The sequence below is a fragment of the Ustilago hordei genome (genome assembly GCF_900519145.1).
Source record: "Ustilago hordei strain Uho2 genome assembly, contig: UHO2_contig_26, whole genome shotgun sequence".
In the NCBI taxonomy this organism is placed as follows: domain Eukaryota; kingdom Fungi; phylum Basidiomycota; class Ustilaginomycetes; order Ustilaginales; family Ustilaginaceae; genus Ustilago; species Ustilago hordei.
Genome location: NW_024545293.1, coordinates 78816 through 95885, shown reverse-complemented (window position 1 = coordinate 95885; position 17070 = coordinate 78816). Strand labels below are relative to the sequence as shown.

Below are 17070 nucleotides of genomic sequence, written 5' to 3'. Positions count from 1 at the left end.
TCTGAAATAGAGCTCGCACGTCCCACGAGTCCGCACTTGGCTTTGTGAAACGGGCATAAGAGAGAGATTCACAAGCAACTCCGCTGCTGCTTGTCCTCCAACTATCGTCACTGCCTGTATCACCACCACTGCTCGCATCACATCTCTCGAGTCGGACCAAATCAGGCTCAGCGGCAACGCACTTCTCTCTCAGTACTGCGCTATCACACACCAGATCGGACTGGAACCCCGTAATCCCCCTTCTAGTCGAGTATAGGTCTCTCCAGCATGGCCCCGATCCGAATCCCATCAGGAACCTACACCACCAATCCCGCCTCCTCCGCCTCCGCTGGCGCATCCACCGCCCCACCCAGCTCAGGCTGGGACTACATCCTTAAATTTATCCTAGTCGGCGACTCTTGCGTCGGCAAATCCTCGCTTCTTGTCCGCTTGACCGACGATCGGTTCCTAACCAACCCTGACCCTACCATCGGTGTTGAATTCGGCTCGCACCTGATCTCGCTCCCCAGTGGAGAAACTGTAAAGGTGCAAGTCTGGGATACAGCCGGATCCGAATCTTTCCGTTCCATCACCCGGTCCTACTACAGAGGTGCAGCAGGGGCGGTGTTGGTATACGATATAACGCATCGGCAGAGTTTTTTGAATGTGAAAGGATGGTTGGATGATGTAAGGCGAAACGCGGAGGACAAGGTTAGTGTTGTGCTTGTTGGGAATATGTATGACTTGGTGGAATCCGGAGACACTAGTTCCGCGATGGGGGAGCAAGAGGAAGCAGGGGATGGAGGCGTGGGGAGAAAAAGATTAGAAAGGAGAAGAAGCAAAGGTAAGAGAAGGCAAGTGAGCTATGAAGAAGCAAAACAGTTCGCTCAACAGGAAGGCTTGCTTTTCTTGGAAGCGAGTGCAAAGACCGGGTATAATGTGAAGCAGGCTTTTACTCAGGCTGCTATGGATATCCATTCAAAGTTTTCGGCGCAAGCGAGTGATGCAGCAGGCAGTCAAGGTGCGCTTGGAGGGGTAGTAGGGGGGAAGTATGATGGATCGACATTGGGAAGGAGTAGGATACGAGCGAGGGCGGGGGGCAGGACAAGTGGAACTGTTGCGTTGCATCAGCCGAGTCCAACAGCAACGGCGCGAGTCGGAAGCAATGCTAGCGGCTTCAGTATTCGCAGTCTTACTGGCGGCGGTAGCACTGCACCGTCTGCAGAAGGAGCGGAGGAGCGACAACAGCAGGGGAAAGATGCATGCTGCCTTATCGCCTGACCTTCAATCCCACCCGCAGCTAGCATTGCAATCACACACATCAATCACGCCAAAGCAAAAGCAAACGAATGTGACGTTAGACTCTGTTTGCGTTGAGAATGAACTACTTCTTCCGTATGCGCAACAACTGTGTCCCCTGTCTCCTATACTCTTCTCTTCTTTCCTCATCGTCATCCGCCACGTCTTCGAACACGAACCCTTTCTTTAGCATGGCGAAGAAACGTCTATCCGCCTTCCTCCGTTTTTGATAACAAAACAGAATCTCCGTATCTTTGGTACTCAGCGCTGCCATTGTATCGATCAACGGCTGGAATGCGGATTCGAGATATACGCAATCGGCTAGCAACAGTACGTCCGGTTGAGGCGAGGTGAACTTGGGCCCTGGTGCTGTGTCCCAATCGAGCTCTGCTACTTCGACGAGGCCTCCTGTGTCCGTGTTGGTGGAAGTAAACTGGGAGGAGGAGGAGGAGGGGGAGGGGAAGTTTAGGAGTAAGTTCTCGCGCATTAGGGGAAGCATCACGTCTTGATCCGTGACCAAGATTCTAGTGTTGCTAAGGCATAGGGCGTGGACTAGATATCCGACGAGACCGGTTCCTGAGCCTAATTCAACGATAGTCTTCCCCCTCCAATCGAACCCATTCTTATAATAGCCTTTGTTCTTCTCCTCTCCCTCGTCACCCCCCTTGCTCTCCTCAAACCGAGAGTATTTGCCCGCTATATAAGCGCCCAAAACTTCAGCCGCAGGCCAAATCTTCCCCCCGCATCCCTTCGTCATATCCAATTTCAGTGCTACATCCCACCACTCCTTGCCCCTCCCATCAGCGTCCGGAGAAGGGTCGGATATCAACTCCGGTCGTCTTGAGAGATCTTTATAATAGCGGATCGTGGTTCGTTTCTCGATGATAGATTCGATCTGTTGCGGGATTACACTATAGTCGTTGCTGCTGGTGAGATCGCGAATGTCGGTGGTATCGGCATTGCAAGTGGAGGAGGCAAGTGTGGGGGATGAAGGAGCGAGGAAATGACGGAGAGGGTCTAGAGCGTCTAGTTCTTCTTCTTGACGGAGGAGTGTTGCTATGTCTTTTCCTTCTGCTGGCGGCATTGTCTCCTAGGGCGAGGCGCTCTGTGTCGATGTGAGGTGAGGTGGCAAGAGAAGCAAGATAGGTGAGAAGAGGATAGGAGGGGAAGAATGAAAGTTGTACAAGAAAGAACAAGCAAAGCAGACCCTGAGAATCGAAAAAAGCTAAATTCGGTGCCCTGTTGATCTGTGTTAGGTTCTTCCAACGAACAACCATGGGAGGATGGAAAATGTAGTGGAGAAAAAGAGGGTCCAAACTGTGGAATGAAGTCATTCATTCCGTCATGATGCCCAGTCATTTTTGCTCATACAGAAGAGATACAGGACCGGGTCAAGCTTTCCGAGGCGCACGATCCAACCCTACCTTGTACCTCCTCCTCGTTGTAGTTCTGCTTTTTCACCTTCAACACCATCAACACGACAGAGACGAACAAAATAGACAAAGATGCGCCCAACACAAATCACCCCTGCGCTCCGCCTCACCTCCAGGCCAGCCGTTTCGCATATCGGTCTCACCCCTCGTCTACAACGTTTCTCAACCACTCCTTTACGCCGTGATGATCGGTCCAGAGCGAAAGCGGGTCCTGTAAGCCCTCTTCCTTCTCCTCCCAGCCCTTTCTTTCCTCTTCAATATACTCTTTTACTAAACCCTTACCCCCATCCCTTTTGCTTCCTCGATATAACAGGTAAAGAATGTGCTCAATAGACCAGAAATCGTCCCCCTGTTCCTCTTCACGGGTGGAATGATCTGTTTGGCCGTCTTCTTTGCCGGCCGACATCTTATCAAAGATAAGGAGCTTCGATTGGATTCGAAACAGCAGGATAGGTTGAAGACAAAGACGGAACAATTGGATTTTGAAGCGATGAAACGTGTTACGGAAGAACCGGAGGGGAAGCCGACAAAAGAGGCTATTGAAGAGGAAAAAAAGAGAGAAGAGAGGAAGAGACAGATCAGGGAGGAGAAGCAGGAGAAGGCCGAGAACAAGCTCTAGCGTCTTGCATCGAGTCAATTGTGCGGTTGGAGAAAGAATACAGGACACTGAAGCTTCCGTTGCTTGTCGCTGCGAACGATTTGTGTTGTTGAAGCTGCTAGAGCTGGGTCGGATCTCACAAGAGATATGGCCGCAGCACAGCAGACATTTTGCTGCTGTGTGATCAAGTCGAAGCTTGCTAAGCAATGCAACTCGAGACAAAGTCAAGGACGATCCTCTGATCGGAAGCAGCGGGAGGAACATTGCAGAGCTAGTTGATTGTCAAGACACACGCAACCAGTAAGTCGGGCGGAGACAGAGGTAGAGCATCGAGAGCAATGGGATACAAGTACAGACCGTAGGGCGACCGAGTCGGAAGAGAGAAGTATAGTACTGTACAGTACATGGTGACTTTCGAGCAGTCACTATCAGCAATTAGGCGAGCGGGAACCAGATGGAGCAAAGGTACGGTATCAAGATCGAGGCAAAGCAGGATGTCGGCTCGAGTCGAGGCTGTAGACAATTCCCTATTGTTACAAGCCGCGTCGGAAAGATTAAAGGGAAAAGGACGCTCATCAGTGATCATTCATCCTGCGTCTTCCGCGGTGTAGGTTGTTGGACTTACGTTATTGCTCGTCTTCACGACGTGTTTAGCCGCCACCAGGGCAATGAGTGTCTTATTGATCTTTGCTTGTGACATTTCCGGGTTCTTGACGATCTCTGCAATTCTCAACCCCTTGTTGCCTGCAGCGACAAGGGCCATGCATACGTGCTTAGCAATCGCGTTTTGCTTGGGATCGTTTCCTCCGCCCCTGTACTCCAATGGGAGAGTCTCGATGATCTCGTCGGTGTAGGCTTCGCGTTTCTTCTTCTGTGCGAGTGTCATCTTTGGCTTCGCTCCTGCTCCTGCTGCCGGTTTCTTCGCCGCCACTGCAGTGGTCACAGCAGCATTGGACGGCTTCTTCAGCGCGGACTTGAGCGTAGGCTTGGCAGCAATCGGTGCCTCGCTACGATAGATGCTCTCATCATCCGTCGTAACGTATGTTTGATCCGCCGCCGTGTTTCCCATATACGCTTGCTGCTGCTGCTGCTGCTGCTGATGTTGCTGCTGCTGCTGCTGCTGCTGATGTTGCTGCTGCATCGGCTGTGACGAAAGCGCCAAATCCAAATTATGCTGTGCTGCATACTGTTGAGCCTGTTGAGCAATCCTCTTTTCCGCCCTATCAAAATTATCGTGCAGTGGTGCTTCAGGCCACTCGACACAGTACGCGTTCATCTTAAGACCGTAGATGTACATCGCAAAGTTCTCGTTGAAGCTATGCAGACTCTCGTGCACCGCTTCGACATTCTCCAAATTGAGTTTCAATACACCGACTTCTTCCGCAAGATCGGTCATTGCACCTTGAAGAAACGAGAGAGGGGTTCCCCCGGCATTGAGCTGTTTAGAGGCGGAATGGGAGAGAGCGTTGAGTGAGCCACGCGAAATTCGACGGAGTGGTGTGGTCGGTGTTGGAGCTGTGGGTGGTCGTGTTCGTGACATTTTCGTAGAGTGGCGGTGATGACGATGGTGGTAGGGATGAGGGAAAGGTGATGATGGTGAACGGTGGGAGAGAAAGTGTTGGACTCTCGAAAGTTGCAAAGTTGAATGGCGAGAGAAATGGCTGCAGAAAGAGTGTCACTTTTGCGCGTCGCGCGTTCACGTGATGCGCGCGCAACAGCCGTTGCGGGAGAGGAGAATTTTTGAAAAGGTGTTACTTTGTGCGATACCAACACTTTTTGAGCGAGAAGTAAAAATGGACATGCGTGACGCTATGCGTAGCCAACTTAGCCTTGCCCTTCCTGCTCAACTGACCAGTGCCTTGAAGCTCGATGAGGCTGCGATTGACCGAGTATCCTTGAAGTACCCCATCAAATTGGCCGCTGAAGCGTCAAAATTCTCTAACCTTTCGATCCTTTGAGGATCAAATGGGACACTCGCTCTTGTAAGTAAAAGTATATGGAGACTAAAAGGTGGATCGACGCTTCGTTTACCCTGGCTGCTACCAAAGAGGTGTCTCTGACGAGCTGGCTTTTGCGACTGGTCATCCTGCACTTGTCTTGCTTCCGGATCGGCATGGAAGAAGCGCACATCATTTCGAAATTGCCCTGCCTCACTACTCTGATGCTGTCGACCCAGCCGAGCGTTGAAGTGGCGATCGACATCTACGATGCGATCACGACCATCCTCGCCACGGGTGAAGCTCGAACCAATCTCAAGAAGCCCACACTGGGAGAGTGCTGCTTGGAAACTCTGCAGGAATATCATTGCTCCATTGGTATCTGCATCTTCATGATCCCAGAAACTTATCACATGACTCTTGATCATTCAAGGGATCCGCATCCAGGATTCGAGACCAAGATCTGGCATGGCTGCTAGCTTACGAGAAGTTCTGGCAAATACACTGACTACGAACCTTTGCACAGCTTTCGCGCATGCCCAAGCTCAGGACTAGGACTTCGGCACCAGTTCCGCTCAATCTGCTCTGCGTATCAACACTACCAGGAACTTCTTCGCAAGGATCTCGTCCGCGAGCCGGACTTTCGTTGGAAAAGGATGCTCGACGTTGTGCGCTGGGAGACAGGCCCTTTCGAGCAAATGTAGCTTCGCACTGAGGTCGGAGGGGCAGGGCGTACATTTGAGTGGAGCGGTGTCAAAGACCGGCACTCTTTGGCATCTGCGCAAAGCGCCCGTCGACGTCCAGCTCTGCGCCGCGTGTAATTTTCCAAAAAAGAAAAGAAAAAGAAAAAGAAAAAAATCCCACCCGTTTTCTTGCCTCAGCCGCCCTTGTTGTTCTTCTTTGCCGCACGGGCCCCTTTCTTCCCCACCATCACCACCACCATCATCTCCTTCTCCCCCCACACTGAGACGCACGCATTTGTCCTGCCGTGGGCAAAGCGCATCCAGCGTCTCACCTCCTACACCGCCAAAAACGCACGAAAATGGATCGACCACTCAACCTCCAAACAGCCCTCTCCCTTGGATATGTCGGTTCCATGATCGCTGCCGCCCACCTTTCCTCCCATCTCCTCCTACCTCCCACCTCTTGGCGCAAAACCCGACTGGCCTACCTCTGGCTAGCATTCGACGCCATTTGCCATCTAACGCTCGAAGCATCCTTCCTCTACCTCTCTACCCAACCCCGCACCGTAAACGCTTCGCCGTCCTTCTTTGGGTATCTGTGGCAGGAGTACGCAGCAGCAGGCAAGAGATGGGGAAGCGCAGACCCGGCCCTAGTAGCGATCGGGTTCATCAGTGTGCTCATTGCTGGTCCGTTGGCAGGGTATTGCGCATCGTTGTTGGCCAAGGGGGATAAAACGCATCATTACTGGGTAGTGGTGTTGAGCGCGGATGAGCTGTGTGGAGGATGGGCGACGTTTGCACCTGGATGGTTGGCTGGGAGTGGAGAACTGGAGACGGGAGATTGGTTGTTGTTGCGGGTGTATCTGGTGGTGATGAAGATGGTTTGGGTGGTGGTACCTTTGTGGTTGATGGCGGATAGTTATGTGTTTGTTGCACAGAGTTTGAGCGAGAGTGGCGTGGTGGATGCGACGATGGGGACGGGGGTTGCGACTAGGAAGTCGCCCCGTAAAAGTAGTGCGGCAGCGAAGCAGCAGCAACAGACGGGGACAACTACAGAAGCAATTACTTCTTCAAGAGGTATTTCGGGTTCGGCATACTTCTTAGTCCTAGCAGCGATTTTCCTGTATATCATGCCGAGTGGTGCTTCTGCTTCCTCAACCCCCACTTCGAGCGGATACGATCCAAATGGAAGCACGATCCTCTTTGCTCCTCGCAACAACACCACTTCTCCCTCGCTGCTGAGTACCCTCCGCGGTGTTCTCACCCCCATCCTCCTCCCCCTATTTCTCATCACCTTCAGCATCACAGTCGGAGCAGTGCAAGTAGCAGATAAAGCCATTCGTCGAGTCACTCGTATCAACCGTACACGTCGTCGAAAACTGCTCTCCTCTCTCAACATTTCCGAAAAGGATTCGCCTAAACGGACCATCATCGGTTTCTTCCATCCGTACTGTAACGCTGGTGGTGGAGGAGAACGGGTCCTATACGAAGCTATTTCTCTCCACCTCTCGCTAGATCCTAATGTAGTTGTTGTAATCTACACAGGCGACTTTCCCGCAGCAAGCAAAGAGCAGATTCTAACCAAAGCTTCGGCCAGGTTTGGGATCAATATCGACTCGAACCGCATCGCGCTCATTCCTTTGGTCAGGAGATGGATGGTACAGGACACCGCTTGGAGTCGCTTTACACTTCTGGGTCAAAGCTATGGAAGTGTTTGGTTGGCATTCGAGGCCATGTCACAGCTGGTTCCCGATGTTTGGGTTGACACGATGGGTTATGCTTTCACCTATCCCGTTGTCGGCCTGTTCGACCGTAAACTGCCGATTGGTGCGTATGTACACTACCCGGTGATCAGCACAGACATGCTGACCCGTGTGGCGAAACGCGAGGCTGGGTATACCAACGATGCCTCCACGGCAAACTCTCGTTTACGTTCCACGGTAAAGCTGATTTACTATAGAATCTTTGCATCGTTATACTCGTGGGCGCTGGGTAGGGCGGATAAAGTGGTTGCAAATGGTAGTTGGACTCAAAATCATCTAAACCAACTCCTAGGCAGAAAGAAAGGAAAGGAGCAAGTCAGCGTCGTATATCCTCCCTGTGACACATCGCAACTTTCCACCTACAGTCTGGAGCGGAGGAAATGTACGATTGTGAGTTTAGCTCAGTTTAGACCCGAGAAAGAACATCCTACACAGCTTCGCATCCTCGCCCACCTCAAAAGTACACATCCGGAGCTGTTCGCGACCGAAAACAGCGGCAACTCCTCGCGCTCCGCACCTCCCGTCAAGCTTCTTATCATGGGTTCAAGCAGAAACACGGAGGATGAAAGACGAATCTCACTCCTCCGCTCCCTCTCGGCCAATCTAGGCTTAGACAAGGACGTAGAATTTATCGTCAACGCCACTTGGTCTGCAGTTACGGAGAGACTAGGAGACGCAAGCGTCGGATTAAGTACGATGAAAGACGAACATTTCGGGATCAATGTTGTGGAATTTATGGCTGCTGGATTACTTACGCTTAGCCATAAGAGTGCTGGTCCGTGGTTGGATATTGTTTTTCCCTCAATCAACCATCCGGTTGATAGTGGTGGTGAGCGATCCGCCGCGTCGCACAACGGCAGCGAAGAAGATGGGCCGGGACAGAACGGAGAAGCTCCTAACGGCGAAAGCAAAAATGGGCAAGAGATGATAGGTTTAGGCTACCATGCGCAAAGTGTGGAAGAATACTCCTCGATTCTAGCGACAATTTTTTCGCAAAGCCAAGCAGAATTGATGCCCGTTCGAGAAGCTGCTAGGAAGAGAGCACAAACCGTGTTTGGTCGAGAAGCTTTCGCTACTGCTTGGCAGAACGAGGTTTGGTCTGCACTCGAACTCAAACTCAACCGCAACCGCAACCGCAGTGATGCAAGTAGAGAAAAAGCGGAGTGATGTTAGAAGAAATACCAAGCTTTGTCCATCTTTGCGCCTCTCCTGGAAGGCAAACAAAGCGTGATGTTGGCCTAGTATCGGGCAACCGAGACAACCTGCAATCGGTCTCACACACACAAACATGAATTCAAGACTCAAAGTCGACCCCTTCGGCTCTTGATATGACAAAGGATATCTGCATTTGTGAATCAACAACGTTCAAATACACGATATAAATCAGGCAAGTTGGCCACCTGAACGACAAACTTGTTAGCCTGCTTACTCGGAATGTACCGTCCACGCGATTTGGTCATATTGTTGAACCAGTAGTTGCGGATCTTTCGCTTGGCTGATTCTTGCATCTCTTCCCGCTCCTGTTTGTTTGCTGCTTCCAATTGGACGAGGGATGGTGATGTGCAGCCGTTTCCGTCTTCTACTGATGTCTTCGAGACTGGCTTCGAGTTTGATGCTGAGCAAAAAGTAGAGGTAGAGGTAGTAACTGCAGGTGGTAGCGGGGCAACTGGCAAACAAGCTCCGGAAACCTGCCTGGCAAAAGAATCAAAACACCCCTCTTCATCCCCCCAATTCACTCTTGCCGCCAACCTAACCAGCAACATCGGCAACCTATCCAACTCCACCCCACACCCTCCTGCACCCGGGATCAAACTGGGCACTGCTTCCAATGTTCGCTGTTCAACATTAAAACATAGCGAGAAGTATTCTTCCAGCATGTCGGCGTGCTCTAGTAGCACGTTCACCACCTTCTCCTTCATCTCCTTCACTTCCTCGCCGGAGGGTAGACCAGAAACGCTTTCCAAACCCAACCGAACAAGATCGTCGAGGGAAGGAGCTGGATCCAAACGAATGCGCTTCAAACTGCCGAACTGACGCAAGATGAGTTGGTAGGCGAATTCCCGGATGAGTGCGTCGTGGTTGACTAGTAGTAGTCTCGTTTCGTGTTGTATGAGACTCAAGCCTTTCTGCAAGTCGACGACTCCGACAAATGTGTGGTTCTGGACCACTTCGGTGAGATTGCGGTGTTGCGATTTGGTGATCTGGGAACGCAATTGACGGACGGAGGTGAGAGAGCAGTCGGAGTCGGTGATGCGGATGCTTTGCGTTTGTGTGGGCCAAGTAGGTTTGGCTGCGGGAGGAGGATCACTCACACTGTCTGCGTATGAGTAGTAGTTGTTGTTGTTGTTGTTGTTGTTGTTGTTGTTGTTGTTGTTGCTGCTACCTAGCCTGCTCGAAGTAGGATCCTGCAAGCTCGCTGAAGGTTCATCGTGCTCCATCATCACTGCATCCGTGCCGATGGAGGATTCTTGCGTAGCTGCACCATCGAATGCACGTTTTTTGCCAGTCGACTTGGCAGACGTTGATGAAAACATGGCATCCAGCGTCTGCGTCTTGGCATCGACCCGCACCAAATGCCGAGGATAGCCTTTGGACGACGAGATTGAAACATCTGTCTTTCTCGTCGTGTTGGCGCCACTGCTACTTCCGACACTACTGCTACTACTGCTCCTTGTCTCGCTCAGCGCCGGCCTGTTGTCCCGATCACTTGACCTTGCACCACCAGATTCTGCCGCCGACCAAGATGAAGCTGCTGGATTCCGTGCAACTGCCGACGATGACCCAACATCTGAAGATAGCACCGGCAGCACGGCCTGCGAAAAAGCAAAAGTCCGACTCGAGTTGGCCCCAGCCAACCTCTCCTGCGCCGCCTGACAGATCCTCTCCACGATCTCATCCTCATTCAAGAAATGCACCTCCTTCTTTGTGGGATGAACATTGACATCCACATTAGCCGGATTGATAGTAATCGCCAAGTAAATCCAAGCATGTCCGCCCTTCGGCAACAGTGTCGCATACACCGCTTCGATCGATCTCTTCAACAAGGGACAATCGACCAGACGATTGTTAATAAAGCATAGAAGCGTTGTACGTTTGCTACTCCAATTGGCCCCACTGATCCAGCCTTGACAGGAAAAGCCCAATTGGTCGTCAGAAACAACTTTAAGCTCGACCAATTCACGCGCTACCGCATTGCCATGCAGCACACGGATTGTGTCCAGAGTAGTGTTGGTGGAAGAGGAAGGGGTGTTGAGGTCGGTAGCATTGCTTGCTGCTTTGCGGCAAACGAATCCGACGCCTTTGCCTCCATAGTGAACGGCGTATTTCGACACGACATCGAGTGCTCGATTGTATTCGTCTGCTGGACTGCGTAGTGCTCTACGACGTTGTGGTAGGTTGTAGAACAGATCCTCGGCCGTTATGAGGGTGCCATCAGTTCCTGCACACTGTTTTGGATCGCTGCTTTGGCCAGGTTTGGGTGGTGCCAGTGCTCCATTTGCGTAGTAAGCGCGAAAGGCACAGTCCTGACTCCTGGTTTTGGACACGACATTCATACTTGCAGTGACATAGCTGATACTAGCAAGCGCTTCTCCTCGGAATCCGAAAGTGGACATGCTCTCCAAATCGCCAAAGTCTCGTAGCTTCGAGGTAGCGAATCGCTCGCAGAGCAGAGGCAAATCTGAAGGTTGAATACCCGAGCCATTGTCTTGAATCTGAAGCGTCTTTATCCCACCTTCCTTCAAAGTGATGCGGATGAGGGTGGCACCGGCATCAAGCGAGTTCTCGATGAGCTCTTTGAGAGCGTTAGCCGGACGATGAATGATTTCACCTGCTGCGATGCGGTTGACTACGCTTTCATCGAGACGCTTAATGGGCCGATAGCGCGAGGACTCTGCCTCGGGGGAGAGCTGGATGACATGGTCGTCGTTTCCCGCCATCTTTGCTTCGCTCGGTGATGGGGACTGAAGGTGAGGATGAGAGCCAGGTGTCGGTGTGGTCTTTTTAAGTAGCTGGTAGACAATTGGCGCTGAGTCCAAGTTTGGAGCGAAAGAGTGTCGAGCTACGGCTAGCCATTCTTGCTGGCGCAGCCTATCGGATTTAATTTGGACCGGATGATGATACTGGCTAAGTCAAGGCGATGAAAGCATGATGAAAGTCATGTGTGTGTGCGTATGTGATGAAAGTGTTGCTCTCAAGCCAAAAGAACCATTGCACTTTGCTCTTTCAGCACGCGTCGCGTAGATCTCACACACTTGTCCCATTGCGCACCTTGCCACCTTGACAACGCTCATCACCCTCCACCACCACCATCTTCTTGACACCATACTCTAAAATCATGTCAGAACTTTCATCCCCAGGCCCATCCGCCGCCGCCCCCACCACCAAACCAACCTCCACCAACGGCGGCACATCAGTCTTTCCCATCGCTCGTGTCTCGAAAATCATCAAAGCAGATCGAGACGTAGACATTTGCTCGAAAGAAGCAACCTTGCTGATTAGCATAGCTACCGAGCTATTCCTCAAGAAACTCGCAGATGAAGCCTATACAAATGCCAAGCTCGACAAACGCAAACACATTTTCTACAAGGATCTCTCGAGGGCGGTACAGCAGATTGAGTATCTTGAGTTTTTGAAAGATGCAATCCCAACACCGATGGCGCTGAGTAGTGCCTTAGATGCTAGACAGCGCAAGTTGCAGCAAAAGCAGTTGGAGGAGAATATGATTTTGGAGGGTACGCTTGAGGATGACGATGAGGAGGAAGAGGAGGAGGAGGAGGAAGAGGAGGAGGAAGAGGAGGAGGAGGAGGAAGAGGAAGAGGAGGAGGAAGAGGAGGAGGAGGAGGCAGCAATGAACGACGGCGAGGAAGAATCAGCTTCAAAAGCAACCAAGAGCAAACACACATCAAAGAAGAACAGCAAAGCTTCGTCCAAACCACAAACTGCCGCAGCTGACACTTCCGACGCTGGAGAAGAGCAAGAGGCGATGCAGCAAGACGATGCATAGTCTTACCTCCCAATCTTTTTTTTTGACTCACATCTGTACTTGTAGCAATCGCAATACACACACACACACACACCTACACACGTTCTCACAATCTCGCCTGGCGATGATGCTCAAACGAAATCTACTTGACCATGAGTAAAAGCTTGTAAACAATGACATCAAAACAAATACTTGGTGCTTCTCCCATTTTCCACCACCAAACCTCACTCTTCTTGTGCGGCTTACCCCATAACCACACCCCCCGCAGCTCTGTCACTTCCCTCCAGTAGCTGTCCGAACAACCCAGCCGCACTCTCCTCACTTCTCATCTGCAACATGTACACGATCCCAGTTCTATTCCCTCTATCGCTCAACTCTACCGCTACACCAACCTTTCCTACTCTCTCCACACCATCCGTTAGCACAATCGTACTGATCAACGTCTTTCGATCGTTCTCCACCACCAACTGCTTGATGTCGTTCGGCAAGATATGGTATAGCTTCAACCTTGCATTGCCAAGTGACTTCCACTGAGCATGAGATTGCTTGAGAAAGAGCTTGCATCGCATCTGTGCCGAAACTGTGGAACGAAATGGACCTGACTTCTTGGCGACGGGTGATGAAGGAGGTGAAATGTCGGTACCGCGTTCAGAGCGGTCTCGACCTTCTTTCATCATTGCAGAGGGGAGTTTAGGGGCTGTGGAGCCTGTGCTTGAGACCGAGCGGGTTCGGATGAACGAACGAGATCCTCCCTCAGCTTCGTCGGATGTGCGACTGCCACCGTTGGCAGAGGAGCCGTGGGATGCCTGACGGAGATTGGGGGCCGAAGGGCGACGCATGGGTTCCCGTGGGAGCATGCCGTTAGGTGGAGGTGGAGGAGGTGGACCGTGGCCCCATGGATGAGGTCCACCAGGGCCGCCAGGAGGAGGTGGTCGTTGCATGGGTGGACGTGGTGCTCCATTGGCAAAAGGGGGCATAGGTCCTACAGGCCCACCAGGTCCCATACCCGGTCGAACTTGCATAGGACCAAAGCCCGGACTGTTGCCTGGACCTCCTGGCATCTGACCAGGAACAGGACTGGGTCCACCTCGAGGGAAAGGCATTCCAGAACCTACTCCTGGAGGTCCACGCATCCCCATTGGACCACTTCCAGGCGAACGAGGAGGCATGTTCGGATCCTGCATCAGCGGTGGTCTGCCCATATGCATCGAGCCCGGTCCATTGGGACCAAACCTCGAAGGACCAAACGCAGGACTTGTGTCTGGAGAAAAGGCTCCATTCTGCTGAGGAGACATCATCCCTGGCCTAGCGTTCATCGGCGAAGGAGGTCCTCCAGGACGCTGCTGCTGCTGCATGCCCGGACGAACGCCAGGCGGTCCACCAAAGGGTGTTCCCGGCCCGAACTGACTGGGCGAAGGCGACCTTGGAGAGAAAGCCGAGCTACCACCTAGTCCGAAGCCGCCTAGATCTGGTGAGCCAAGTGCAGCAACTTTGGGAAACGAAGCAACCGAATTAAAAGAAGCCTGTCTCGACAGATCCGATCCAATCACCGGTGAGTTGCCCCCCTCAGGACTGAACGGTGAAGGACCGGTAATCACCTCCTCATTTCCATGTCCATGCGCTGACGACGGAGTCACCGAAATAGCCGGTGACAGCGCGGGAGTCGTCAAACTAGGTCCAGACGCCAACGACGATCCAGCCGAAGGAGCCGACAAAGCAGGATTGCTCGTCCTTACCTTCAAGCCCATATTCGCCGCAAATTTGTTGCAATCCGAAAAGTGTTCCAACCAATCCTCCTTTGCTTCCTTCGAATCGGTATGAACAATCAACTTCTCCTTTCTCAGGACCGTAATCGACAAAACGTTCCCTTGCCCGCCCTCATCAGCAACTCTCAGATGTTTACCGGCAAGAGGCGGATATAACAACCACATATCCGATCCCACCCCACCTTTCGACATTTCCGCCCTTTCGCTTGGAGTCATCCTCTCGCAAACCAAAAACAAGTCGGTAAGCAAGAAGATGTGTGCCCTACGGATGCTGATCTCCGGACCACCGCTGCTGGGGGTGAAATGGATGACAACATCCGCCGACTTGCGCAAAGCACGCGCGAAGGGCAGGTTGGGAGGATGCATCTGAAGTTGACACTTCTTGGGCTTCATGGTGAAGATGTCCAGAGTCTTGGACGTGTCGAGGCGGTTCTCGAGATGCGCGATGGGTTGCGTGAGGGAGTTGGTTCGAGTGGAAGCCGAGTCATCGCCTGTCGTTTGCGAATTGCTGTCGTGAACACTGGCTGCTTCCGAGTTGCCGCGGATGAGATCTGGACGAGAAGGCGAAACACTGAGTGGCTGCTCGAGGTTGAGACCATTGAGCTGGGTAGTGGGTGCGTCAAACATAGGCATGCCTCCTGGCGTCGGTGCTCGACCAGCAGCAGGGAGTAGCGTGGGGTTGGATGTCGATGCAGGCAAGGCAGCAGCAGCAGCAGCATTATTACTTGGCTCTGCTGGGGCCACTGGGGCCGTTCTCGGAGGCGATGACAGCTTACCACCCATCGTCTGAACAGGCCGCACACTAGGCGACTGCGTATCAGACGTCGAAGTAGCCGACGAGACGCGATCACGCGGCGAATTCTCGCCAGTAACGTTGCTCTCTGCAAACGAGCTATCACGCGACTGCGACTCTCGACCGGCCACTTGCTCGAGCACCGAGACGGCCAGTCTACGCTTGGACTTTTCCACGAGCTCATCCAACTTGTCGTTGGCGCGCACCAGCAAGCGATGATCGCTCCTGCCAGGTTGTGTACTCTTGAGCAAACGTGAGTAGAGCTTCTTGTAATACCTGAGCCGAATGTGTGGCAGTGCAAACAGGCTATCCAACGTCCATGGCTCGTTAGGATCGCGCTTTCGATCGCTGAAAACCATCGGATTGCCCTCAGCGTCTGTCGCACCCGAGACCTCTTCCAGCAGCTTGGAAATTCGCGGATTGGACTGCACCACACCCCAGGCATCGAAATCAGCAAGGTAGCTTTCGCAGAAACGCGTGTAGGGCGCCTCAAGGTCATCGATCCACTTCATAAGCAGATCACCCAGTGCTTTGGGCGAAGATGGATTGGGTCCAATCTCTTTGAGTGCCTTCAAGAAGCTGCGGTTGGCGCGATAGATGGCTTCGACGTTGCGGAACATGGTATCGAGCTCTGGTGGTGGGAAGTTGGAACGCGACCAAGCCGCTGCGACCTTTTTGATGATCTTGCTGAGTTCCGAGACGTAAGCGGCTTCCGTTTCGAGAAGATCAACAAGAGGGTTGGTCTTTTTGCCCTTGTCCTTGTCGTTCGCGTCGTTGGAGGGGTCTTGACCGTTTCCGCCGCCTGATCCATTAGCGTTGGCGGATCCGCTGTCGCGCTGCGAATCGTCACGACGTGCACCTGGGCCCCCATTTCCGCCACTGATACGACTGGAGCCGCCAAAGGCACTGCCGTTGCTGCTCGAGTAAGCGCCGGGCCCGCCAAAACTGCCACCGGCCGAGAGACTGGAGCCTGCATTCTGGCTCAGGTCAAGGCTGGAGGTGTTGGCTCCTGAGAGGGATGCAGAAGAGTTTGAAGCCTGCATTGCACTGGATGGACGAGCAAGAGCATCGAGCAGCGCTGCCTTCTTGCGCGAGCTGGTATCAGCCATCGGAGTAGCCAACAATGGCGACCTTGGCAAAGAGCTGAAAGTGGAAGGCCCTGTATCATGGTTGAAAAGAGAATGAGGTATCGAAAAGGGGCTGTGCATGCCACTACCTGGTCCCATGCGTGGGAGCAGGTCGATGGGAGCTGCTGCAGACATGGTGGCTGCTATAGAGGGAAAGGAGGGCGTGCGTGTAAGCGAGCTGCAGTCCTTTGGTTCAGAGGCTTGGTCGATCTGATCGATGCAGTCACTCTCGCAATCGCTACTATTGTCGTCGTCGTCTTGGTCTTGGGCGGGAAGCTGATACTGTTGCGAAAGGCTCGAGGGAATGCGGCAGGCGACTGTATAGCTAGGAGATGGCTCGGATGTGGCAAAAGGAGCGCTACGTGTCGGATAGGCCCAATTTCGAACTGGACTGCTACTTCGATATTCGAGAGCTGCTGGACGAGCAAATGGAAGAGTGAAGCGCTGCTGTGAAGGAGGCTGAAGGTGATCGAGCTCTGCTGCTGCTGCTGTTGCTGCTGTTACTGTTGCTGTTGCTGCAAGCGATGCTGGTCTTGCTGCTTGGGACGGTTGCTGCCGTTGTCGAGGTGGGATGCATGGTGTCGGGAGAGAATGTCGTGGGTGGATGAAGCGGTCAGGGTAATCGCGGGGCGGCATGTCGATGCAAGAAGAGTGGTGGTGGTAGAAGATCAAAGGTCAAGAGATGGTGGCGATGCGAGGTTTCCAGAG

The 17070-nt window shown here is 52.7% G+C and overlaps 9 protein-coding genes across 9 annotated transcripts; 4 read left to right on the top strand and 5 right to left on the bottom strand.

Annotated features, from left to right (window-relative positions):
- Positions 1 to 267: 267 nt before the first annotated feature.
- Positions 268 to 1260, top strand: UHO2_07324 (uncharacterized protein; the record flags this gene model as incomplete). Its single annotated transcript, XM_041560627.1, has 1 exon — positions 268 to 1260. One exon carries the CDS (start codon positions 268 to 270, stop codon positions 1258 to 1260), a length of 993 nt encoding a protein of 330 aa, XP_041416561.1.
- A 103-nt stretch (positions 1261 to 1363) lies between these two features.
- UHO2_07323 (uncharacterized protein) lies at positions 1364 to 2362 on the bottom strand (the record flags this gene model as incomplete). The annotated part of the gene is made up of 1 exon (XM_041560626.1): positions 1364 to 2362. The coding sequence occupies one exon, from the start codon at positions 2360 to 2362 to the stop codon at positions 1364 to 1366; it is 999 nt and encodes a 332-aa protein (XP_041416560.1).
- Positions 2363 to 2783: 421 nt separating this feature from the next.
- Positions 2784 to 3330, top strand: UHO2_07322 (uncharacterized protein; the record flags this gene model as incomplete). Its single annotated transcript, XM_041560625.1, has 2 exons — positions 2784 to 2924; positions 3025 to 3330. 2 exons carry the CDS (start codon positions 2784 to 2786, stop codon positions 3328 to 3330), a joined length of 447 nt encoding a protein of 148 aa, XP_041416559.1.
- Positions 3331 to 3895: 565 nt separating this feature from the next.
- Positions 3896 to 4849, bottom strand: UHO2_07321 (uncharacterized protein; the record flags this gene model as incomplete). The annotated part of the gene is made up of 1 exon (XM_041560624.1): positions 3896 to 4849. The coding sequence occupies one exon, from the start codon at positions 4847 to 4849 to the stop codon at positions 3896 to 3898; it is 954 nt and encodes a 317-aa protein (XP_041416558.1).
- Positions 4850 to 5152: 303 nt separating this feature from the next.
- On the bottom strand, positions 5153 to 5984 carry UHO2_07320 (uncharacterized protein; the record flags this gene model as incomplete). The annotated part of the gene is made up of 2 exons (XM_041560623.1): positions 5153 to 5599; positions 5763 to 5984. 2 exons carry the CDS (start codon positions 5982 to 5984, stop codon positions 5153 to 5155), a joined length of 669 nt encoding a protein of 222 aa, XP_041416557.1.
- Positions 5985 to 6288: 304 nt separating this feature from the next.
- UHO2_07319 (uncharacterized protein) lies at positions 6289 to 8859 on the top strand (the record flags this gene model as incomplete). Its single annotated transcript, XM_041560622.1, has 1 exon — positions 6289 to 8859. The coding sequence occupies one exon, from the start codon at positions 6289 to 6291 to the stop codon at positions 8857 to 8859; it is 2571 nt and encodes an 856-aa protein (XP_041416556.1).
- Positions 8860 to 9047: 188 nt separating this feature from the next.
- UHO2_07318 (uncharacterized protein) lies at positions 9048 to 11630 on the bottom strand (the record flags this gene model as incomplete). The annotated part of the gene is made up of 1 exon (XM_041560621.1): positions 9048 to 11630. The coding sequence occupies one exon, from the start codon at positions 11628 to 11630 to the stop codon at positions 9048 to 9050; it is 2583 nt and encodes an 860-aa protein (XP_041416555.1).
- Positions 11631 to 12028: 398 nt separating this feature from the next.
- Positions 12029 to 12697, top strand: UHO2_07317 (uncharacterized protein; the record flags this gene model as incomplete). Its single annotated transcript, XM_041560620.1, has 1 exon — positions 12029 to 12697. One exon carries the CDS (start codon positions 12029 to 12031, stop codon positions 12695 to 12697), a length of 669 nt encoding a protein of 222 aa, XP_041416554.1.
- A 221-nt stretch (positions 12698 to 12918) lies between these two features.
- Positions 12919 to 16998, bottom strand: UHO2_07316 (uncharacterized protein; the record flags this gene model as incomplete). The annotated part of the gene is made up of 1 exon (XM_041560619.1): positions 12919 to 16998. One exon carries the CDS (start codon positions 16996 to 16998, stop codon positions 12919 to 12921), a length of 4080 nt encoding a protein of 1359 aa, XP_041416553.1.
- Between the last annotated feature and the right edge of the window lie 72 nt (positions 16999 to 17070).